This window comes from Paramisgurnus dabryanus, chromosome 20 (assembly GCF_030506205.2).
Source record: "Paramisgurnus dabryanus chromosome 20, PD_genome_1.1, whole genome shotgun sequence".
In the NCBI taxonomy this organism is placed as follows: Eukaryota; Metazoa; Chordata; class Actinopteri; order Cypriniformes; family Cobitidae; genus Paramisgurnus; species Paramisgurnus dabryanus.
In genome coordinates this window covers 3,683,699-3,710,044 of record NC_133356.1, presented here as the reverse complement: position 1 = coordinate 3,710,044, position 26,346 = coordinate 3,683,699, and the positions used below count along the sequence as shown (strand labels likewise).

The 26,346-nt window shown below is 37.0% G+C and overlaps 1 protein-coding gene across 2 annotated transcripts in view; it reads left to right on the top strand.

Annotated features, from left to right (window-relative positions):
• Positions 1-26,346, top strand: part of pcdh15a (protocadherin-related 15a) — a 316,642-nt gene that overhangs the window by 124,455 nt on the left and 165,841 nt on the right. For both annotated transcript variants that reach the window (XM_073812872.1, XM_065296062.2), the window contains 7 exons: positions 2,808-2,963; positions 6,584-6,703; positions 6,994-7,104; positions 9,906-10,076; positions 20,145-20,253; positions 20,630-20,742; positions 25,834-26,040. In XM_073812872.1, the coding sequence (XP_073668973.1) occupies positions 2,808-2,963; positions 6,584-6,703; positions 6,994-7,104; positions 9,906-10,076; positions 20,145-20,253; positions 20,630-20,742; positions 25,834-26,040 (987 nt within the window). The remainder of the gene's footprint in view (positions 1-2,807; positions 2,964-6,583; positions 6,704-6,993; positions 7,105-9,905; positions 10,077-20,144; positions 20,254-20,629; positions 20,743-25,833; positions 26,041-26,346) is intronic.

The following is a 26,346-nucleotide window of genomic DNA, read 5'->3' as shown; positions in this document are numbered from 1 at the left end:
TTGATGGTCATAGTGGGCGGTCCTGCTGCTCAATGCTTAAAGGTGCCAAGGAATGCATTGAACAATCTGTTAAATTGTTATTTGATATCTACGTAGAAGGATTGTGGCTTTATTAAGTGCAAAAACACCCAGAAATAGTTTTACATGTCCATTTACAACCCTAGGATTTGGCCTTAGAATGAAATGGTCTATTATTACCTTATTTGAAAGGGTCATGAATAATACTGTTGAGCTCTGCTCTGATTGGCTGTTTGTCAGAGCAGCTCCTTCAGTAGCTCTGTGTGTGTGTGTGTAAACAGACCTTATGTTTGAGTCTGTATCAGATGAAAGATTTTAAGAAATAATCAATTGTTTGGAGATTGTTAATGAGATATAATGAGAATGTTTTTTTCAGTATGGACCAAGGTCAATAGTAGAAATTCAGCCAAAACGTTAGCATATAGCATTAACTAGCATTTAGCGGTAACTCAGCAATCAGGGCTGTGTTTTTAGCATTGTAACAACATTGTACTTGATGTATTGTGTAATTTAATGATCATGACTGTAATTTCAAAGTCTGTGTTATGTTGAGATTAGTCTGTTTTCCAGTGGTCTTTTGCATGCACAAGGTTTCATATGAAGGAGGAAACAATCATGTTTGAGGCTCATGATATGTCATTACCATGTACAGAGCTCTTATTATTCATCTACGCCTATAGATAAACACAGTTTTACATTCTACGGCACCTTTAATGTAATTTGTGGACTTCACAAATCACTTTGCAAATCTTTAAATTCTGATTTAGCTGATGCTTTTATGCAAACCGACTTGAAATGAGAGAGCACATAACATTTTTGTATGAATCTGATAATAAATGAGTTGTATTATGAGTTGTGTTTGTTTGTTGTTTTGTTTTGCAGTTTGTTGTCTGTGTGGTATTTATGTTCTTCAGAACAGGAACCTGCTGAAAATCTGTTTTATACAGTCAGGCCCGATTGTTTTAATCCTTTCCTGTTTAACAATATATAAATAAATAATAAAAAATTACCTTTAAAAAAGTTTTGTCTTTTCAATATTCACTGCTTGTCAGTCCCTCCAGGATTTTGCAACTTTTTTGTGATTTTTGCGATGATAATTACAAATTTTGCGGTGGTAACTTCCGGAAATTTGCAGTAAAAAGGTGATTTTTGTTCTGAAATAAATGAACAAGTCAACAGTCAGTGATAAAATAAGAACAGAGAAACAAAATGAAAATATTACAAATAAATACAACTTAAAGATTCAAATACACTGTTTGTCTTTTGATGCATGATAATTTAAGGAAAATTAGGAAAACGTTTTTACACTAATTAGCCGTTTCAGCCACATCAGGGCCGGCATCAAGGGGGGGCATTCGCGGGCAGTGCCCCCCCAAACAGGTTGTTGTGCCCCCCTAAGAGTTATTAATTAATTTAATATATATCAAGAATAATTAAAATACATTAAACATTGAATGTTTCATGACTTGTAATGTAATCAAATGAGGAAAAAATAGTTGATATATGTTTTCTTTAATTAAAATAGAACAGTTTCTCTGATAGGATGTATTGCCGCGTCTTACGTCTTTAGCATATTTGTGACTTGATACTAGCAACGTGTTTTTTCGCGGCATTTTATGGATCGTGTAAAAAATGGATATTAGAAGGAACCAGCACCGCCTGCTTCATCTTCATGCAAACACAGACTGACAAACTCAGAGATTAGAGGTCGAGGTGGAATTTATAAATCTACAGGACACTGTTTTAAGGAAGTTTATGTTCATACACGCTGTCTTCAGCTATTTTAAAGGTAAGTTAGCGTTGTTATAAATTACGTAAGCTTAAATGTGAAGTGTGGCTATAGACCGTTAACAGCATTACGACGTGATTATGGTAAAGCGGCTTTTTAAAACTAGGACGCGATGTGCGCTGCTCTATGAAACCCATTCATTTCAATGGCTTGCGCCGCGCGAGGGCAGTTTGTTGTTGCGTCGAGCAAAGCGCGAGCACAGCAGGGCTCAGCTTGCGCGCACACCGCGGTCGAAGTTCAATAGTTTTGCGCATAGTTTGTGGTCTTTTGCACTTTATACGGGAAATGAGCTGACAGTCTGTACCATTTGTATGAGTGTGTGCTTGCACTGTATTTGTTGTTTTAATGTCTTGTTTTTGCAAGTTATTGTTGCTATTGCGTGCCCCCCCGTTGGAAGCCAAGTGCCCCCCTGTTAGTTATGGTCTGGCGCCGGCTCTGAGCCACAAAAACGTTTGATAAATGTTTGCTATTATAAAAACATATGAATCAATCCTTATCGCGAGAGGTGTGTCAAATAGTTTTTTTTTATGGTGGCTCTTTAAAAAGTTTGAAAATGACTGACCTACAGTAATGCACAATAGCCAAAACTACATTTTCCCTAAACTGTGTGTTTACTTGGCACTTATGTGAGACACACAGGTTTCACACAGACCACTGTTAATTGTGGGGCGCAGGGTTGCTGGTTGTGGGGTGCAACATGCTGGAGAGAACTATTGTTCATGTGTATTAATAAAATAAAGCCAGAAATGTTTACAAAGTACTCTGTATCATGACAGATATTTAGTTTATTTTACAAAATAATTATCAGCCTTTTTTAGTTTCTGCCATTATTTTGTGATGAAATAACTAATTATGCACGATCGTAAAATAATGCTACATTTTGATTTTGCGCTGTGTTCTGCGATCGCAGAGTGAGGATCTTAAAGATTTGTGGTTTGATAAGGTGTTTTTGAATTCTGTAGTTCAAGGTTTGAAGATTTCTATATGTTTTCTCTTTCAGCCACCAAGTTACATCACCACCATTGTCGTTCAGGTTCAGTGCACCAATGAACTTGTGGGGACAGTTATTCTGCATGAGGTACGGATAGTGGTGAGGGATAAAAATGACAACACGCCTCAATTCCAGCAGCCCGGTTACTACGTAGCGGTAAATGAGGTGAGACGTGTGCGGTGTCCTGATCTTTTATGCACCAATATCTTCTCTCTCTTTCTCTATTTTAAATCTGCTTCAATTATAATTTAGTTAACCATATAGTATCCGTATGCATACATTAAATATATTTACATTTCTTAAAAGCCAATGCTTGCTACTAAACTTTGACGTGTGGTACAGAACAGAAAGAGAGAGAGAGGTCGGCACTTATAAAGTCATTGTACAGTCTCCTGGCATACGCCATCAGTTATTCAGATGTGAAATCATCTCGTCTTGGCCTCAGCTCAAATTTACACTTACCGTTCTGCATGCACACACACATGATTGACCCTGCTCTCCTCAAGTACATCTGTGATGACTATTTTTAACCGTAATGGTTTCCATTTACTCTGAATATGTTTGAATATTTTCTGTGAAAATCTATGTGTTGGTGGTGTGTTAAAGCTCACTTTCTTTATGGCTGTCAGTCTGTCTTTTCTCCTTGAAGTCAAATATGCAGTCAGACTTTTTTCCTGTATGCAAAATAAGAAAATATATAGTGAAGTTAGGGGACAGAAGAAGGGGAGTATCAGGCGCTATTTGCATCTGGTGGTGGACTTGATCCATGTGACCCAGACTGTGGTATAGCATATACCACCATACATAACGAACATTAAACCCATGGATCTGACCATCTAGCTGTTTCCGCTGTCGTTGTCTTTATCTTATATGGGGCTTGACGTCATCTTGATGCCCTTGCTGTTAGTGCCTGCATCATAAACTCTGCATTTCTTCTTCTGTACACAGCAATCAGTTTTGTAATTACAAACTGCCCTGCTAGTAAATTTATAACTTGCCAAATCGTAACTAAATGCAGTCCTGTCATCATTTTCTAAACATGCCTTGTTTTATTAACTGTTGGTTACTAGGTTACCACTACCACCGTCATTCCCTTAAACAACTGGCACCTAATTCGCATTTGTTTGTTGTTATGTTTTTGCCAATTTTGAAAAGATTCGCTTCACGTTTGGATGGAAACCCCACTAGAGAGCTAAAGACAATGTGGCAAGGATAAAGATACTGACACAGATGAGAAAGAAATCCTAGAGGAAACCAAGACACAGCTGGGTTCTTTGTGTTTACCTGCAGGGTTTATCTCTAAATAGATTAGACCACAATAATAGACTGGCATGAAAAAAAAATATTCAATGGCACAGCAGTCACCATGAGCAGCTGCACAGAAATCATCCAAACATTTTAGAATTTTGAACATCAATTTGTGACCTCGCTGTTATAAACACACACACACACACACACACACACACACACACACATATATATATATATATAATAACCCCAGCTAAAATCATTGTTTGTGATTGATTGTTTTCTACATAAACTCATTGTACACAATGTAAAAAACATTCGTGAAAATATAACCTTGATATCTTTAATAATGCCTGAGTAAGATCATCTCAAAGATTGAAATCATTTCTTGAAATCAAACTTTGATGCTCCAAATCTCATCATTAGATTATGAGACTTCAGCCTGGATTTTACAGTTAGGGTCAAATTTTACAAGCATCAATTCACAGCAAGAAGATATCCGGTTCGAGCTGGGTCAGGTGGTCTTTCTTTGTGGAGCTTGCATGTTTTTGGGATTTAAAGGCCGTTAACATTTTAACTAGGGATGCACTGAAAGGAAAGTTCTTGGCTTAAGCCATATAAAACGAAACACAGCCGAAGACCGAATACAGAACAAGCAATTTTTTTTTTACTTTTAGCCAATTTTCTCACCTTTGCACAAGTTACATTTTCAGAATGTTTTTTTTTACTATCTTTATTTCACATTATTTAACAATTTTTTTGGGGGGGGGGGGATTCGTATATACAAATGAGATTGGTCATTGAAGGTCCGATACTGTGATTGGTCGGTGACTATTGTTTCATGTGATTGGTCAATGCACTTTTTAAAAACTTTGTGAAACTGTAATCATGTATATATGCCTGAGAAAGATCTTGTGATTGAAACGTCGCAATAAATAGTTTAATCTTTTGCAGGTTTTGCTGTAGTGTGTGGCAGTGCTTTAAGTGGGCTCTTGATCGTACCACCACCTCTCCGTGCGCCCAGAACGTGCTTTTTGCGTACCGGAACGCTCATTTGCACATCTGTTTTATTTTGTTTTTCTTGAACCCATAGATCATGGTCTTGGTGTCATTTTAAAGTTTTTTTTAAAGCTCTTTCTATCTGAACAACTAGTTTTAGCATTTAACCATGCTGAAAATTTTACTCACATATCTACCTTTTGCACATTTTATTTATGTTCAATAACAGCACTTTCTGCAGTAGCTCTTTCTACGGGTATTTTTTCAAAATCCTTTTGCACATTTTATTTATGTTCAGTAGCTCTTTCTAGCTCAAGCAAATCCACAAACTTATAAAAGGATTTATAATTTTTTACAATGTCGTCTGTTGACTGCTGAATATAAAACCCCTTCAATATAGGAGTCGAGTCAGCAAAAAAAAAAAAAAACTAACAAAAAATAGAGTACCGGCACCTCTTTTGGCCCACTTAAAGCACTGGTGTGAGGGATACCCTTTATTTTTATATATGTTTGGACTTTATTGTCTCTTTATTCTACGCACCTATCCGGAACTAACAGGTGTACGACATTGTTGTTCTGAACAATTATTTTTTCATTATAGGGCCTTTTACACCACTTCTCTGATCAGATTTCTGACTTGTTAAAACTGTTCCATTAACATTTGACCACATACTGTAAATATGTGTTTGCTAAACGGACATTAATCTGATCTTTTATTACTGCACAAAAATGCAAATAACCTTATCTTCACTCTGCCTTAAGAAACTTGCAACAACGCTTATATAGCACTGTACTACACTGTCAAGCACGAGCAAAGGGAGAAAGAAGAGACGGCGGCAAGATTGACAGATTGACAATAAACGCTTGGGTCTAACATAAAACTTTTGTTAATGTTAAAAAGGCTGTTACTTGTTATTATAAAAGTTCTCCAATAAGATATCTTTTTCTTGCAGCCAATCAGTGCCCGCAATCTATGTGCAGGCTTTTTCAAGTAGTTATTCTAAACACTTTAAGCCATTATGCACCCAAGACATTGCATTGAGACAGTGAACTATGTATGTTGTGGCTTCTTTTGTCTTTACGTAGCTGTGAAACCAATAAAGCCACTGACAGAAGGGAAGACCGGGCAATAGTAAATTACATTTACAGCTCTTTAGTGTGACCTTGAAAATAACGAGAAAGAGGAGACTTTCATTAATGTTGCACAGTAGGTTTAATGTTTTATTGATGAGTTTCATTTTTGAAAAAATTCGGTTCAGATGAAAATGTCACCCCAACTCTAGAATGACTCAAAACCTACTTAAATATCAGGGCTTTTCCCATTTGTGTGCTCATGCGCGAGCATATGCTTGGATCTTTGTTTTTCTTCGTAGTTTTTTGTCTTTCTCTCTGTCCAGTCTTCTAAGAGGAAAGGAAAGAAACACACACATCTATCTGGGTGTTTGTGGGTCAGATCTGGGGCCTGTCAGAGTTGATGTGTTGTAGCAGAAGCATGTATTGAGTGTGATGTATGTTTCATATGTTGTGTTTTTCTTCAGCTCACTCCAGTCGGTACCACCATCTTCACCGGCTTCTCAGGAAGCAACGGAGCCTCAGACATTGACGACGGACCGAATGGACAGATTGAATATGGCATTCAGTACAACCCAAATGACCCGGTACTTCATCTAAACTCACCTTGTAGTCATTATCTGTAATTAATGCTTTATTTAACTATTTCCCTGACAGCATTTTTAACTCTTTCCCCGCCATTGACCAATTATCTTGTCAATTAAGAGAAACATTTGCATGAAAAAAGCAATGATCACTGAACGTTTTAGAATGATATGTTTCATTTAAATTTCTCTCTCTCTCTCTCTCTCTCTCTCTCTCTCTCTCTCTCTCTCTCTCTCTCTCTCTCTCTCTCTCTCTCTCTCTCTCTCTCTCTCTCTCTCTCTCTCTCTCACAGATGTCGAACAGGACCGTGCGGATTGCTGGAACTCTGTCTGGTAACATTGTGTTGGCAGAGAGACTAAATTATGAGGAGAGAACTCGATATCTAATTATAGTCCAGGCCAATGTAAGATTATTAAAACATATCATTCACTGTATCATATGTTTTTAATGTTCCTGTATCCTTAATGACTTCACAAAAGACGTCCAATGCTTCAACAAAACTTTCAACTTATCCGTGGTAACCTCATGACATTTTTTGAAAAGTTGCCCGCCAGCATTTTTTAATTTTTTTTACAAAAGTTTCACAAAATGCCTTTCAGGAAAATATTCTTCTAAAAATATATAAACATACAAATATACCAAATAAAAGAAAAGACCCTCTGCTTTCAAACAAACAATAAACAAACAAACAAAACTGGGAAAAAAAAAGGTTTCATCCTATCTATATTTTTTCACACTTAAAAACTCTTAAGTGTGAAAAAAGCCTAAATAGTTGCATTTTTGTGAAGGAATTTTGTTAGAGATCAGATTCAGAACGATTATATCCGCGCTAACTTAACAACTCGCCTTTTTGCGGCAGTTTAGTTTAAGATATCCGCGCTAACTTCATGACTCGCCTTTTGCAGCAGTTTAGGTTAAGATATCCTCGTTAACTTTATGATTCGCCTTTTGCGGCAGTTTAGGTTAAGATATCCTCGTTAACTTTATGATTCGCCTTTTGCAGCAGTTTAGGTTAAGATATCCTCGCTAACTTCACGACTCGCCTTTTGTGGCAGTTTATGTTAAGATATCCTCGCTAACTTCACGACTCGCCTTTTACGGCAGTTTAGGTTAAGATAACCTTGCTAACTTCATAACTCGCCTTTTGCAGCAGTTTATGTTAAGATAATCTCGCTAACTTCACGACTCGCCTTTTGTGGCAGTTTATGTTAAGATATCCTCGCTAACTTCACGACTCGCCTTTTACGGCAGTTTAGGTTAAGATAACCTTGCTAACTTCATAACTCGCCTTTTGCAGCAGTTTATGTTAAGATAACCTCGCTAACTTCACGACTCACCTTTTGTGGCAGTTTATGTTAAGATAACCTCGCTAACTTCACGACTCGCCTTTTGTGGCAGTTTATGTTAAGATATCCTCGCTAACTTCACGACTCGCCTTTTACGGCAGTTTAGGTTAAGATAACCTTGCTAACTTCATAACTCGCCTTTTGCAGCAGTTTATGTTAAGATAACCTCGCTAACTTCATAACTCGCCTTTTGCTGCAGTTTACGTTAAGATATCCTCGCTAACTTCATGACTCGCCTTTTGCGGAAGTTTATGTTAAGATAACCTTGCTAACTTCATAACTCGCCTTTGGCGGCAGTTTATGTTAAGATATCCGCGCTAACTTCACGACTCACCACGACTCGCCTTTTGCGGCAGTTTATGTTAAGATAACCTCGCTAACTTCATAACTCGCCTTTGGCGGCAGTTTATGTTAAGATATCCGCGCTAACTTCACGACTCACCACGACTCGTCTTTTGCGGCAGTTTATGTTAAGATAACCGCACTAACTTCATGACTCACCTTTTGCGGCAGTTTATGTTAAGATATCCATGCTAACTTCATGACTCACCTTTTGCGGCAGTTTATGTTAAGATAACCGCACTAACTGCATGACTCGCCTTTTGCGGCAGTTTATGTTAAGATAACCGCACTAACTGCATGACTAGCCTTTTGCAGCAGTTTAGGTGAAGATATTGTCGCTAACTTCACGACTAGCCCTTTGCGGCAGTTTAGGTTAAGATATCCTCGCTAACTTCACAACTCGCCCTTTGCGGCAGTTTTGGGTAAGATATCCGCGCTAACTTCATGACTTGGAGAGAGTACGCATCGCGCTTATGCAGGGTGTGCAGATGCGTGTGTGCGACACAGAAAGTCAAGTATACCACGCTACCTTTTACTCGACGTACTCTGTGGGGTCATGTGTCCTTTCCATCGATAGACGCGTTGTCAGGAGTTCATGACAATGTATCGTTGTATCGATATTTTGAACACAGCACTAGTCTACATGACTACATTTAGTACTGTCTACCCTTTTGTATAGGTTAAAAAAATAACCTTGTCTTTTTGGTCAATCAATTTGTGCGGTTGCCCGTTTCCACAATGCAGTTTTTTAAAATTCCAGACACTTTCCTCTATCAGTCTCTGAATAACCGGCATCCTGATTCACTTCCAAACGCATCCCTACAGCCTGACGTGAGCCGCATACACAATTAGCTGCAGATCCATAGAGAAGAGCGTCTCTGTGAGGTGGACGGACCCCAGAGGCAGTGGACGACTCAAATAAATGCTTCAATTCAGGGCCCCTTCAAAACAATGCAGTCACTTCATAATGTCGGAAACAATGGGACATTTTTTACAGAGTTTATTGTGTTTATGTCTATTGGTTTTTCTGAAGCTTGATTGGAGGAGAGACGCAGGACTTGTCTATGCCAAATGCAGTTTATCTCAGAGCAGTAGATTTTCAAAGAGGCATGCACACGCTTTAAAGATGTCAGGTTTAAATTTAACTATAGGTGGCTCCAATATGGTTATTTTCTGGGTTCATTTAACTTAACCGTTGAGTTTGTCTATGTTTTGCTCAACCATGGATTAAAAAAGCAGTATTTTTAGTGTTTAATATTATTGGCTATTAATTGATATGACACTTACTTTCTTACTTAGTTTTGGAATATATCTATATATATATATATATACTTAACTTTATTTGAGAGGTTTAAGGGTAAAGATAAGTATTATTCTTATTATTAGTATCATCTTACTCTCATATTCTCATGTCTTTTTATTTTCTCTCTCCAAATGCAAATCTGTGAACTCTGTGAACATTGCATCTAAAGGTCTGTAACTATGGTAACATGGTAACATCCCAGCTTTTTTCCAGGACCGGGCTCCGTTTCCAGGAAGTCGTCGCACGGCAACCACCACACTAACCCTGGATGTTTTTGATGGAGACGATTTGGGTCCCGTATTTCTCCCGTGCATTCTGGTTAACAACACTCAGGACTGTCCCCCCGTCACGTACCGCGTGGCCATTCCTGAGCTCACAAACCCGGTAAGGAAGTCAAGCAGAACCTCTAAAACACAGTTAGGGCTGGATGGGATACAGCGAAATCTCACCGGATGTGCGCTGTTTTAATCATAATCCTACCCAAAAACCTAACCCTAAAGATTTCTCAAGATTTTGGCTGCAGATGTATCCCATCTAGCCCTAACCTAAAACATTTCTGTATGTGTTTAAAACTGGGTCAAAAAGGGGTCAAAGAGTGATTAAGTCCAATCCTGCTTTTTAGCTGGATGACTTTTATAATTGATCAACTATTCAGGCCCATGTGACTATCACATTGATGTTAGAAACCACCCCAGCTGGGTTTGCAACTTTAACTAGTATTTTAAGATATTTTAGGAAACAAAAAATTACATTCTGTGGACCTAATTCATGAAGTTTAAGTAAAACTTGTTTTTCTTTTTTTTGTGAAATCCACATAAATGTTGTTGCATTTAGCAATTTTATTATCAAAGATTTTAATACATTTCACAGAAATTCATTATGTTTCAGTTTAGGGCTGGAGCTATTGATTACTTTAGTATTCCAGTATTCTACTGATTATTCCATCAATTAATTGAATAAACAAACAATAAATAATTTTTCTTTAATAAAGAACAATCCTTAATATACAAGAGAAAATAATTCATGTCTCTTAAAATGACCTAACTTGTTTCATTCTTTAAAAAATATATTTTTATTGCCAAAATTGCATTCAGACTGCTAAACTCTTAAATGGGACATATCATGACTTTTTCCATGTTTAAGTGCTATATTTGGGTCTCCAGTGCTTCTAGGAACCTAGAAAATATGAATAAGATCAACACAGTAACTTAGTTTTGGTTAACCATTCTCTGCAAGCATGTGAGAAAATAGGTCATTGAAATTTGGTGCCCCTTGTGATGTCAGAAGGGGATCTTATTATAATAATACCGCCTGTTAATCTGCACTATTCAACCACGGCACTGCCATTTAGTGCAGATATCAGCTCATTTGCATTTTAAAGGACACACCCAAAAACGGTACATTTTTGCTCACACCTACAAAGTGGCAATTTTAACATGTTATAATAAATTATCTAGATGGTATTTTGAGCTAAAACTTCACATACATACTCTGGAGACACCAGAGTATTTCATATATAATATATATTACATAAACTCTTAGAGCAGCTCTGGAGATTAGGTTTATATGTTCACCTCTACTCATATAATAAATCCCCGAGTGTCACACGTGTAGCATGTTAAACCGCAAAACTTACTTAATGTAAAGACACGCAGAACAAGCAGATGACACATTTTAAAAAGCAGACTTTAATCCATATCATGACTTATGCCTAAATTTTGCTGCGGAAATATGATGAGGTTTTAAATATATGAGCTTAAAGCAACACCAAAGAGTTTTTTTTACCTTAAAATAACGCTTCCAAAACAGTTTCAGTCGTTCATCCACTCTAAACAGGGTGAACAGCACTTTCACATTCGCTTTGCAGCCCTCTATCGGCCAAAACCGCACTAAAGAAGTTTCCAAACGTCGGGTAGTGGTCCTGTAGTCCGAGTGAATACTACAAAAACTTGCTTTACGGCAGACCTACAATCCAATCAGAGCCAGCTATGCCTCAGTATTTATGACAGTGGTAATGAACAATTATGCTTCTAACCTGTAGGGGGAGCAAAGAGCCAGAGTTCTTTAGTGTTGCTTTAATGTAGTGAAGAAACAAGATTCAAGAGCAAAACATAGTGAAATAGTGCTGATCCATTGATTAACATAACCTCACACACAAGCGGCTCTTGTCTCACGCTCCTGCAGTGCGTGTTTGATAAAGGGTTGTGCGTCAGTAATGATGCTCTGTGGGGAAACATAGTACTCTGTGGACTAAACGTATCATTTATTTACTTAAAAAATTATTTGCCTTGACGATTTTTTTGTTTTTGAGTTATTTGATGAATCGCTACGTCAATTCTTTCAGGCTTGCATTTACCAACCTTGTGACGGATATCGCAAACTGAAGCTCAAATCTGATTGGATGGGGTGATTGGGTGTTGTTGTGTTTGCTTCTAGTCTGCTACAGCGAGTGCTTTTATGGAAGAACTAGACACTGGATTTACCGGGCTTGAAAGCTTTGAAAGATATCCAGAGTTTTGTATGAGCCAAATGAGGGACCTGTTTTCATATCCAGTTGCAGATTTACATCCCAGTAGCTCATCAAATGATAGAGAAGAGCGTTGTAACCGGGCGTATTTCCAAACACTCGGTGTAGTCGAGTACACTTTTGGCAGGGGAGCTGATACAGGTGCTATGCTTACAATGGTGGATTGTCATCTCATAATCGTATGTTTTGTATGATTCAAATCGTACGAATTCTGCAAAATTGCCATTTTGTAAAATAGTTAAATTTTTCGTGAGATCAAGTTGCAATACAATCTTATTGAATTCTCCCCTTAGTATTTATTCGTGCAATTATGATGTTGTTTTCAGATCCTCACTGAGTTAAATGTCATCTTCCATGTTTTCCATCACAGTCGATGCCCTGCTGACCTGTGCTTGGCTAAAGACGAGACAGGGAAGGCAGGGTGAGAAATGAGGGATTTAGTTCAGAATAACAGGTGGATGATAAAAGTTGGCCGGTGCAGATGGAAGAATGAGATCGGGGACGGAGAGGCGAGACGAAGCAGGACAGGACCTTCTGTGGAACCGCAGGGTTCATCACCCATCAAAGACAAGACTTTGATGAAATCAGCCCCCAGTTGGGGTGAGCTGAGGGTGGGCAGACCCCTGAGGATGCGGATCATTCTGGAACTGAACCGCACGTGCAGAGAGAGAGAGAGAGTCCGGCGCAACCGTGGCTGATCTGTGCTCAGGGGAGACTTACATGTAATTTATGCTAAAAATGTTTTCCGCCACACTCGCTGCGTTCCCAAAGGCTGCCACTTCGGTACCGAATAAATGTGCTGCAGTTTTTCTTTCTCTCGAGCGGTTGACTTGTTCTTTTGTGTTTTGTTTACTACAGCTTTTGCATTTTTAGAGAGACAAACTTGACATTTTCTTGCTGTTTTCTTTCTCTCAAACAAAGTTATGAAGAATTAGTGCATTTTCTGTTTTAAAGTTTCAGCTTCGATTCATTGTTTAATGGTGTTGGTGTGTCTATATTTTTACAAAGTACATACCTCATTCCCAGGTGTCAGGATCCTGACAAAGAGTCTTGTTTAATATTTATGTCTTGTCATGATGTCAGGGTTCTGGCAGTCCCATGTTCTATGTGGAGACTCATGGCCTTGCGTATTGGGTGATGTGCCTTCGGTGTCTCGTCAATGGGTCCCTGCCCCCTCGTTCTCCTGCTTATTAATTAGTTAATTCCCATCACCTGTTTTCCCCTTGTTACAAAAGCCGTTTCTCAACGTCAAGGAAGGATCCTCAGAAGCCAGAATTTCGAGGATGCTACGTCATCAACGTCCGTTGAAGGACTGTTCCAATGTCGAGGATCCTTGAAATTTCAGCCAAGGACTGAGTCCTTCGTTCGAGAAATATCCCATATACAGGAAAGGATGCGTATGTGTATCCTTCGCGTCTTCACGTGCTGAAATCACCCACAATCCTATGCACGCAGCAACGACAGCACGCCTTTCAATCACGCAATGACACAATGACGTGCACTTGCTAGTCTGTTTCATTTAACCTGTTCTCCGAATGCTTAAGAGGAGCCTCGCCTAGCCTCTGAAGGAAGTGACTTGTAAGGACTAGTATCCTTGACATTGAGAAACGGCTCTTGTTTAGAAACTAGGACGCTCTGCGTGTGTGCAATCTTCTTCTTCATTTCTTTTTAATGGCGGTTGGCAAACCCACTTAAAGGTGCATTTTCGCCACCTACTGGACTGGAGTGTATATGCAATGATGTAGAATTGGCGTAATGACGTATGACGCAACAACGCGAGCTTGTGTTAAGGCTTGTCGCTTATTTTTTCCCAATTTCCTTCCAGGCCTTTGTAAAGTGATACGAGACATCATTATGACCTGAAATAAATGCACAGCGATTTTAGGAGGATGATTTGTATGTGTATCTTGAAACAGCGCAAAACTATGTTTCGTTGTGCGATGTGCGCATGTCAAATGATCAAATCTGCTTTAAAATTTGCGCCATATAAACACGCACACTAGGGCTGGGACAACGCGTCGACGTAATCGACGACGTCGACGCAAAAAATACGTTGGCGCAAAATATGCGCGTCGATTCGTCAGACCCAAAAAGACGCGCCGTTGAGTAGTAGCAACGCGAGTGGCTCCAGTCCACGCCGGCTTCGCAGCAAGTGTGAGCAGTGCGTAAGCGGCGCATGTTTTTTCAGCGCCCATGTTAACAAGCATGCACCTTGCCGCATGAGGAGCGCGAGCTCGCGGCTCTGTAGCAACAGTGCTGCAATCGTTTCTGCGTGGGTTTTTGCTGCGCTGCTCAAGCTCATTTAAAGTGAAAGTGCTTTGTTTATGGTTTAAATGCTCGTGGATTGACGCGAAAGAGTGTCATTTTCCCATAAATTCATGAATGTGATGCCAAGTGTGTTTTAAACAGAGCAATTTAACAAAAAGTAATGAAATATGTAAAAACACACTGTTGCCAGAGGACTGCGTTTTCATTCACTTTCTGTACAGCAGTAAATGAGTCCTAATCTATCTTAATAAACTTAAGAGAAAGAGATTTAATAATGTATGTGCTTCTTAAGTTTAATTGTGTTTATATCTGTCATTATATGGACTAGAACAGCACGAAAACAATGTGGATTAAACAAATCAAGTTATAAAAATTACACTGTGTGACCATCAAAAGGCACATTTAAGAGGTTTTGCTCATAAATGCATGCAAAATAAAGTAATTTGAACTTGAGATTTTTATACTGTTACTAAACAGCACAGTATGAGCTGCAAACGCTTTATGAAATGCTACCTCTGACTAAGAATGCATTATTTTGCACTTGTATAGTCTTTTTTTATTTTGAATTTTCAAGAGCAATCAACATATATTGAAATGTTTACATTCAGGTATGTAAATCAACATGTATAAATTGCTATTAGTTAATTAATGGGGAGATAATCGAGAATCGAATCGAAGTCGAATCGGACTGATAAAATGAATTGTTCGATTAATCGATGCATCGAAAAAAGAATCGCTAGATTAATCGTTTAAAAAAATAATCGTTTATCCCAGCCCTAACGCACACCAAACCAATCACATAATTATGGGTTCATGTAAATGCTATAATAGATTTATCAATCAGAATGATTTCCTTCCAATTATGGCAAAAGGTGCCCATGTTAACGTAGCTACTGTGTCCTTAGTTCGTGTGTTTGTATTTGTATGTTGTGATTGGCCTGAATATCTCTGACGTCAGCTGGAAATGTGCCGCTCCTTACTATGTTTGAAAAATTCGGTCACGATGCAATGCTAACAGGAGTTAATTTACAGGCTGTGAGTCAAAGCGGGAGAAATTATGATAATGATCGTCGTGTTCACGTCAACTGGCCCAGGAAGTAAACTGTTGCCTACAATCCGTGTGTTTGTTGTAGTCCAAGAAAAGATATTTACGTTGGAGACTCGCATCATTGTTTACTTTGGGCTTTGTACCTTTTGTATATCGTTAACATGAACTAATACACAGTTACACACAAAATCAAATGTAAAATCGTGAATCGGACAATACAGTAGGTGCCCTTAAACGTTTAAACTAGGGATGCACCGATAGGATTTTTTTGGGCCGATACCGATTTAAACAGACAACTACTGGCCGATACCGATGCCGATATTAAACACTTGTATACAATACTTGTATACAGTTGGTCTATTAGCTAGTTTATTTCTGCATCAAATTATTTTTACTTAACATGGATTGGATCTAATTAACATTCAACTGACCAACATAATAAGAGAGGCAAAAATTAAGCTATAACAAATATAATAAGACAGCATGACAACCTTCAAAGGTGGTTTTTGCTATTCAGCATTTATTTTATTAACAACATTAACTCGTTTTTTTTTACATATAATGGATTTCTTTATGCATTTAATTAATAAACAATCGGTATCGGCCTTTCTCGTGCTATTGCCGATATGCCGATGGTTTCAAATTCATCAAAAATCGGCCGATAAATATCGGTGGCCGATACATCGGTGCATCACTAGTTTAAACATTTTATAGTTTTATGACACCAAATGCGCACTAAATGCCATGCGCTAGTGTGACAGATAAACCAAAAGTTGAAACAACCAATGTATGCATTTTTGTTTTCTGAATGTCAGGTGGAGCATGTGGGTTTGTGGGATGCTGTCCAGAACATTGCACTCTATTGTACAAACACTGCAAAAAATGGCTTTCTTACCTAGTATTTTTTTCTTGTTTTCAGTACAAATATCTAAAAACTGTTAAATCAAGATCTATTTTCTTGATGAGCAAAATGACCTGAGAAGTTTTTAGACAAAGAACGTACAATTTAAGTGAATTTGTGCAAAAAATCTGCCAATGCAGTTAATTACATTTTTCTTGAATTATGTGTTTGAGTTAAATTTTTGCTTGTTTTGGACACAAATTCTCTTATTTTCTTAGAAAATGCATCTTAATTTAAAAGACAAAAATACTAAGTAAGAAAGTCTTTTTTTTTGCAGTGCAACTTGGCACTAGTAACTATGATTTTTTTTGGTCTATGTAAAAATGGTTTTGTTTGTAGTAAAACCGCAGTTAATTTCTAAAAGGTTAGTAAGTAGTGTAACATAATATATTATTGTAAGTATTGCTAATAAGTTAGTAGCACTGTAGTAATAAATTACCGTTGACATATCCTTTATCAGTGCATATTGTATAACACTTTTTTACAAAAAGGTTGTATTTTTAAATGTTATATAATGTATTAGCTAACATGAACTAATAATGAACCATATTTCTACAGCATTCATAGATCTTATTCCATGTTATTTTAAGCGTTTTAAAATACATTTTAACTGTTGACATTAGTCAATTCACAATTAACTAACATGAAAAAGTGTATTGGCATTAACTCCTTAAAATCATTGTCCGATAATAAATGTGTTCTCAGTCACATCACAGAAAAATCTGAATGATACTGTATTAGACAAAAAACACCAATTAAATAAAGTAAGTTATCAAAATCTTGGAAAAACAGGCAGAATTCTCTGCTCTCAAACGCTGGGGGCGTGTCCGCTGTCATTGCTGAAACCACGCCCACTCATGGGAAAGCTGCTGTTTCTCTCCTTTTAAATATCGCTGCAGCCTGAATGAATGCTTGTGATAGGGGCGGGGCCATGCTCGGTGGCTCCAGTGCATCATTAAACCACAATTTTAGTTCCGCCCAAATAATGCTGAACACAGAAATATGGAAAAACTGTTAACCAGTGTAACGCCACAATTCAGTACTCAAAGTTTTTAGCTACTAGTCAGACCATTAAACAAACAGAGACCAAAAGTTAAGTTCCCCCCAGACATGTAACCGCGACAATGCCATGCGTCCAATAAAACCGTTTGTCATAGTGTAAAGTGAAGTATGCAGTAAGTACTGCAGTATACATACTTTCTCTCTCTCCCCCTCCATCTCTCTCTCTCTTATTTTCTTTGTCATGAGTAGGGTTTTACAGGAATAGTGTTAATTAATGATAGCATATATTTCACAATTAGAGCTGGTGTATGGTTCAAGAGTCTTTCTTTTTTCTTGTCTCCGGGCACAGATTAATCGTCCTAATGCCTGCTGGAAGGGGGATTATGGGTAGTTTTAGACCTCTCAGGTGGGCAAGAATTCTGATTTGCTTCCTTATTTAACGTTGAGCATCTGTATTTACACTTCCATTTTAATGAAGCGCTGCTCCCAGAAGAGATGTTTCTTATTATCATATCTGTTATGCCCTGTTTGTGTGAGAAATGCACACACATCTGTGGAGCATTTCATACAGTTTCAAGTGTCTCAAGAGTTTTGCTGTTAGCCCAAAGGAAACTTCACAGCTCAGCGCTTGCTCTTTCAAAGCTGAAGAGGCTTAATGGACTTCTCAGTTTTTTGTCTCAAATGTGTCTCCCAAAATGCTCTGGGAGGAATAGAAATAGACACACAAATGAGACAAATAGTGACATGCCCTTAGCAATCAAATTAATGCGCATAGCAAATCTCTGATAATTTGCCTCTGAAGAATTTGATAATTAAATATTCATATTCATACTTGAAATTGTACTTTTTAAGTAACACGTTTGATAAGAGACTTTTTTAATCTTGGTTGGAAAACTGTTGTTGTGTCTTTGAAACTGTAAATGAGGTTACCAGTGTGTTTTTTCCCCAGGGGAAAATGTAAGAAGCAAGAGACAAAAGTCTCTAGGTGCATCCCAGATTGCATACCTGCATACTGTTTTATGCCATTTTGTAGTATAAATGTACTGTACAGTATGTACAAATAGATGTTCATTGACTTACAGGTACATTAGGTACGTTTACATGCAACCAAATAATCCATTTGTAATCGTATTGATGGCTCAATCGGATTGAAAAGCCTTCATGTAAACACCTTAATCAATACGGTTGAGGTCAATTGGATGCAAATTTCAGTTTCAATTGTATTGAAAGTAGTGGTGTAGAAGAAAAGGAGAAAAGTACACATGTAAATGCGTGAATCGTAGTATTTTCTCAATTGGATGCAAAAATATTTTCCGCACATTTAATTCATTTTTACTGTAGGTTAAAGATGAAAAGACTTTGTTCATTAGCTATTAGCATTTGGGTGGTGAACAGTCGTTGGGAGGCTTTTGGACTAGTTTTAAATATCTATTGCGCTGGTTTTGCTATACAAATCTGGCAACCCTGGCTGTGCACTTGCGCAGACGTTTGGTTTGGATTAGTATGTACAAACATTTTAATCAGATTGCAATGTTTAGGGTGCATGTAAACATACATTTTACATTTTCTTTGGTGTGTATTAGTTCATGTTAACGATATGCAAAAGGTACAAACTCCAATGTAAACAATGTTATCGTTATCGTCTCCAACGTAAATCTCTTTCTTGGACTACAACAAACAGACGGATTGTAGGTAACAGTTTACTTCATGGGATTGGTGATGTAGACAAGACCGACATTATCATAATTCCTCACGCTCCCGCACAGCCTAACTCCTGTAAATCTTTCAAACATGGTAAGGAGCGTCACATTTCCAGATAACATCAGAGGTATTCAGGCCAATCACAATGTACAGATTAGCTGGCCAATCAGGGACACAGCTCTTTTCAAATCGATGCGTTTTGTACTAAAACCATGCATTTAAGGGAGAAAGGGAATTCAGGAGCTATAAAAATGTACGGAATGTGGAAAATGATGCGTTTACTATTCTTAATTGCACAGCCGATAATATTCACAGCTATTTCATGTACTACGACTTTTGATCAGTAAGTTTTATCAATCTGAAATCACTGTTAGTTTGAGTCATTTATAGCATGCATTTAAAAAAGCAACACTCGTCAAACATTATCATTATACATATTCTTTATTATTTTATAAATAAATCCTTAAGCCATTTCCTGATCGTCTACAGTGCATATTGAGTTTCTGCACGAGAGCGCCCCCTGGCTTATGGATGTAGCGGCATTTCACCGTAATTCATTGAGAAGCATAGCAAGCATCATCGGCCGATATATCCGTGCACCCCTAGTTTGCATTCCTGTGTCTTTGCTTGTCTGAAACCAGTTGACCAATGAAAATTTCATACAGGCTTGTTAATTTCCGAACACCCAATTCATTTGATTTTTAACAGGCCGACTTCTTTTATACGTAAGGAATAATTGATGACGGACTGTTGAATTATAAGAAAATAATGCACACCCAAGGTGGTAATGTGGCACGGAGTCAATTATTCCTCTTATACCACGGTTACCACAAACATTGCTCTGGTGCTTATTTTTAAGACATTTGACATTTCTCAGCCAATCAGAATAAAGCATTCAACAGGCCCGTTGTATAACCTCAAAATAAAAAAATTTTGCTGGCATTTTATCTTAATTTTCACTTGTTTAGGTGCCATTGGTTATCCATGTCTGTGTTTCTGTTTTAGAGCAAGCTGAACCCTTTAAATGTGACTCCTCCCATTCGTGCCATAGACCAGGATAGAAACATCCAGCCACCCTCGGACAGACCCGGAATTCTGTACTTCATCCTGGTTGGTATGTATTTCAAGGGGGATACATTAAGATTACACGGTTATACCCTTTAAGACGATTTCATGGCAATACCCTTTAAGAAGATCATAATACGTACTATTTAGGTACAGATATGTAAACATTTGGTACCAATATGTAGGCTACCTCTAAAAACGTTCAACTAACTGTTTAGGTACACCGCTGTACTTTTTGAAAGTGTACCGCCCCAGTGACAGCTAGGGACCTTTTCTTGACAAGTTTGGATATGAATTCATTAATAATTCAAAAACTACAGTAAAATAAAAAACAGTAAAATATTTGACTTTGTATAACATTTGAGAATATACAAAGAATAATCTAAGTAATATGAATGGGAAATTCTCTCTGTACTATGTTTCAGGTCAACCAACCGTTTACCCAGAATTCTTTTCCCTCAACAAGAGCACAGCCGAGCTACGTCTGCTGAAACCAGTGGACAGAGAGCTTTATCAACGCTTCAATCTCGTCATTAAGGTTATTTTATTACCTTCATCATCATTATCTTCAGGTTACACAGTTCATAAGTCTCTCAAGAGTAGTACAGTCATCAATATCAAACTTTTATCTAATGTCCCATTCAGTTAGAAGCATCAGCAGAGCACAACTGTGACCGGACACTTTTCCTGAGCACCTTTTTAATTTCACTCGTAGGCAGTAAAAACTTTTCATTTGAGGCTTCAAAGGAAGCATTTTTAAATATATATGACTACGAAGCATAGCTTTTTGAATTATAAAAAATTGTTAAACAATAGTTGTGGTCCTCATTATGGATGTTAATTAAATGATCAGCTATTATCTCAAAAAAATATATATATATATATATATATATATATATATATATATATATATATATATATATATATATATATATATATATATATATATATGTCCAGTTAAAGTTTAGCCAGTCAAACAAATAATGAATCAAAAAGGTCAGATTAATAATCTTCGATGTTAGTTGCAGGTCATTCATCACAACGGAAAAAGATTGAGCGTATTGAATCGTGTTTTCTCAGTGTGCCTTGTTTTTTAAATTAATGTTTGCATGTTATTCACATTATTATAGGGCTGCACTGATGTAGCTACTTAACAAACATTTGTTGTTCATTTACATGCGTTTTCCAAAGATGCACGTGAAAGGATCGTTCGCAGCTGGGTTTTAAGCGCTACTTACGAGTCGCTATCCGTTTGTCAAGTGCTGAAATTTCACCTATAGGTTGACTCGAATTTGTAGCAATGTAGGGCTTTCACAATGATTAAATAATCGTCTCATCGCAATTGTTTGACCTCATCGCCATGATTTCAGATCACCGCGATGATTGCACATCTCTCTAAAAAACACAAAGGGGAGCTGCAGCGCCTTTATAAACGAGACAGTATCAGATTACTTTTAAAAATGTGTTGTGTATAAATATTTACTGCTAGATAAACCTTGCAAAATATTGAATTAAAATAATCACAACAATCTCTGATAATTATTTTATAAACAAAAAAATGTATGAGAATGAACTCTTTCCCCGCAATTGACGAGTTATCTTGTAAATCTGCAATACCGCTATTATCCATCAGGTGGCTCTCTTACACATGAAGGTAGGATGAAACTGATTTTTTTGTTTAAAAACAGAGGGTCTGTTCTTTTATTTCATATATTGTATGTTTATATATTTGAAAAGGAGCATTTTCTGGAAGGCATTACACTTTTGTGAAAATCATGAAAAATGCTGGCGGGGAAAGAGTTAAATGTCAAAGCAAAAAACAGGCAATTAATCGTCATAATAGTCACAATTTATTATACAATTAAAGTAATTTAAACAAATAAACAAAGAAGAACCCAATAAATAAATATACATTTAAAACATTGCATTATTATTGCAATTTGCTGTTTGTCCTGCAGGTGACCTTGTAACTCTGTTGTCTTACGATGCACTTATGAATTAACGATTGCTCCAGAGCACTCGTAGATCTAAAATGATTTTCAAGTGCTACTTAAGTTAAGTAAACGGCTCGTAAGTCTAAGATGATTCGTACAATCGTTTTTAAGATCTAATTAGCCTTAAGATGCTTTTGGGAAACCCGGAGCAGGTCCGTGGACAAGAGATTGTGCGAATAAAGATATCAGGGAACCTGCTTAGCACCTGACCAAGCCTCAACACCTGTATAGAAACCATGTGTGCCGGGACCATTATATGTGGGTGGGACAAGACCCACTTTTTAAGACCAATGATAATGGATCCACCCACTTTTTCTCTAATTTAGCACATATTTCTGTTAAGCCTACTTGTCAGAGCGCCGTCAGACAAATCCATTTTACTTGAGGAAAGCCATAATAAATTAAACTACGTTCCTCATTTTAGGCAAAACCTTAACCTTCCTCGCTGCTGCGTTCTCAAATCCATCTCACTTGGCTCACTTTAGAGTCCATATAAATTAAACTCTATTTCGTGTTTTTACTTTTTTTGCCATGCTACACTAGAGGTTTTCGCGGGACTGTTTTTTCATCCCTCTACAGAAAGGGATGAAATTTCACAACCACTCGCTCACTTAAAATATCTCATCACTCTGTGTTCCCCACTATCCAATGATTTTTTCCCGAGCCGACGGATACCATTAAATAAAAGGATCTTGTTTCCAGAATCTCACATTTATATTTATCTTGGGTAGCCTATAACCACAAATATAAAATCTAGGGTATACAAAACTTGTATCAGTTTACCTATATTTGTTTTGTCAAAATAAAAAATAAATTAAAAATTGTACTTCAGCAGAGTAGAGAAAAAAGTCACAGAGAAAAATAAATGAAATATGACTTCCGTCACTCAAATTATTTGCAAAATATTAATGAAGAAAACCCGTTTGCTTATGCGAAATGAAATCACATTTAAATCGACAAATTTCTTGAAACACAAAAACATAGCCAGGGAGAAGGAACAAAACTCAATTGTCGTGACAATCCTTAATAAATACCAATAGTACGGTATACTACTTTGAGCGTATCAAGCGTTTTGTAAGTGAATGTTTCTGAACCACAGGGACAATATTTAATCTGTAGTAGTAAATATACTGATAGCGTCAATCGGCAGTGATGAGCAGATCCGTAATATTAAAGAAAGATAAGATTCAGTCCCTGCATAAAGCAATCAAAAAGTAATGAAGCAATCATTCAGAGTAAGTGTGTGTGTTTGTGTGGGTAGTAACTCACATCAGTTTTCCCATCATGCATCACCTTCATGCCTCTCAAGTGTGTCTAGAAGTAAAAATAAATAAATAAAAACATCAGCTCCGTTTAAGTTGGCAGGCCGTCTGTGTAGGCAGTAGAAACACTAGAAACACAGCTTTAGTATATTTAATTTTGTTAAACATATAATTGAATTGAGCTGGAGACAGAGAACGTAAAAGACAGATATTGAAATGAGAAAGAGGGAGTGTAAAATGATTCTGCTCTGTCACACATTTGGGTGTAACAGCAGGAGTAATTTAAATGTTTCCTCTGTGAAACCATGCGTGACTGTGTTTGCTGTTATGATTTTCTCATTTCATAATAACAACCATATTCTCAGTTTGCTTCAAGCTCGCTTAAATTCAACACAGAATAATAAGAAAAATATTGCAGATGTCAGGCTTGTGTTGTGTGTTTCTGTGGGTGTTCAATCTCAAATCAACCCTCTATTGTGGCTTTTTAATGAAATGAATGTCGGTCAGGGCTCATAAGTGAAATAAAATTAGTCAGATATACCTCTGACACTCCTCTTCAGTAAACAAGAGATAGAATCGTTTTAAACAGTGTGGGTTTATGATTTTTGGACAAATTGACCTCTGAAATTACCAATGGGGGAAGATGAATTTAAATTATGATTTAAGAAAATTCATTTGAGGTTAAAAGAAAAATTTGTATTATATCGATAACTGTAATGGTTACAATGGTTACATAAACATAATCTGTGAAATCCAGGTTAAGGTACATAATCCATCGATGGGATATAGTTGCTATGTTTCCATCACCATGATTTTATGCTCATTTTAAGTATCGCATAAGAAACGAGTAATAAAAATGCCAAATTTCAAATAAAATACACTTAATTTGCAAATGTTTTTACGCTCACTTGATGTGGTATTTAAGAGTAAATGTGAATAATAGAAGATAGAAACATTAAACCCATGTGACTGATCTTTTAGCTGTTTCCACTGACGTTGTCTTTATCTTATATGGTGTTTGACGTCGTCACAATGCCCTTGCTGTTAGTGCCTGCATCAAAAACTCTGCATTCCTTCTTCTGTGCACGACATTCAGTAGGGTGGTCCTTATTTTTCAACTTTTAAAAGTTCATGCTCTCACCCCACCAAAATGTTTGAATAAATATTTTTTTAGATATATATATTAATTAATATTTAGAGGTTGCAAGAGATCAAACATCAGCCAAAAAAAAGTAACGCAAAAGTAACTAAAAAGTTACATAAGCATTACTTTCCATGAAAAGTAACTAAGTAACGCAATTAGTTACTTTATTTGGGAGTAACTTAATATTGTAATGCATTACTTTTAAAAGTAACTCTCCCCAACACTGAGCACAATAGACAATATACACCGAGACAATGGCTGAAGCAATACGAAGCAAGTCCGCTATATGGTTACTCGGATCAGAAGAGACTGAAATAACTGGAACAAAGTTACCCTCCAAGAAGCAATTATTATGTGTGTTGTGCATTTTTAAATAGTACAGTTTTTGCAAAAATATGTGATTTTGGAAATATTCAAAAGCTTTGAGCAACCTCTAGATATTGTAGGAACAATTTTGCACAGTGTGTTTTTTATTGATATCCTAACACATTTAGGTGGTGAGAGTTTAACATTTCAAAGGCAAAAAAATTGACTCATTATAAGGACTAGCATTCAATTTACAATTACAAGCATTGCTAGTAAATGAATAACTCCATTGTCTCCATTTTCAAGCGTGCCTTGTCTTATTTACTGTTGGTTGTTAGGTTACCAATACCACGGTCATTTGCTTGAACAATTTGATGGAAACGCACCTAATTCGCATTTGTTTGTTTTTCTTTTTTATGTGAATTTTGAAATGATTTGCTTTACGTTTGGATGAAAACCCAGCTATAATGTAGCATCAAAGTTTGATTTAACATTGATTTCAATCTTTGGCATGACCTCACTTATTGAAATATTAAAGATTTTAAGATTATATTTTTACAGAATGTTATTTACATGTAGGACAATTTTATGTAGAAAACAGTACTTCACAAACAAATAGCTGGGTATATATACAGTATACACACACATACTGTTGGATCATTTGGCTGAAAAGTGTGTTTAAACATTTTTATGGAAAAATATTTTTTTTTAAATTACAATTTTATTTAAAAATGCAAGGCTGAATAAAAATAAATAAATAAAACAACCAATATGAGTCTATAATACGTATATGGTAACATTATCCATACTATTCAAAATGGATTGAAAGTGATTCAAAATGGTTATTAGCACCATAATACAATGATTATCAAACCATAACTGTACCAAAAGCTAAATAAAACACTGTATTGTTTTTTAACCAGGCTGAACAGGACAACGGTCACCCTCTCCCTTCATATGCCAACTTAAACATCGAAATCCTGGATGAGAACAACCAGGCACCATATTTCCAGCGACCCTCGTACCAGGGCTTCATCAGCGAGTCGGCCTCCGTTGGCACCACCATCTCTGCGGGCGCTAACCTCACAGCCCCGCTGGGCATCATAGCACTGGACAATGACATCGAGGAGGTGAGATTTACTTCTGAAGCACGTCAGGATGTGTTTATAATGAATGTTATCCCATCTTGGAGATTAAAGTCACAGATGGATTAAGTCTTTCCATATGTTTTATATTGTAGCTGCTACCAGGGGCCACACCAGTAGGTACCAGAGTGATGTGATGTGTAAACTTTCATTTTCCCAGCCTCTCTTTCTCTTCATCTCATAGTGTGATGAATCAGTCAGTAAAGACCTGTGAGATCAGATCAGGCTCGATCAATAGATAAACTAACGCCGGTGTTTAGCAAATAAAGTGCCTGTATTGACATAAATGAT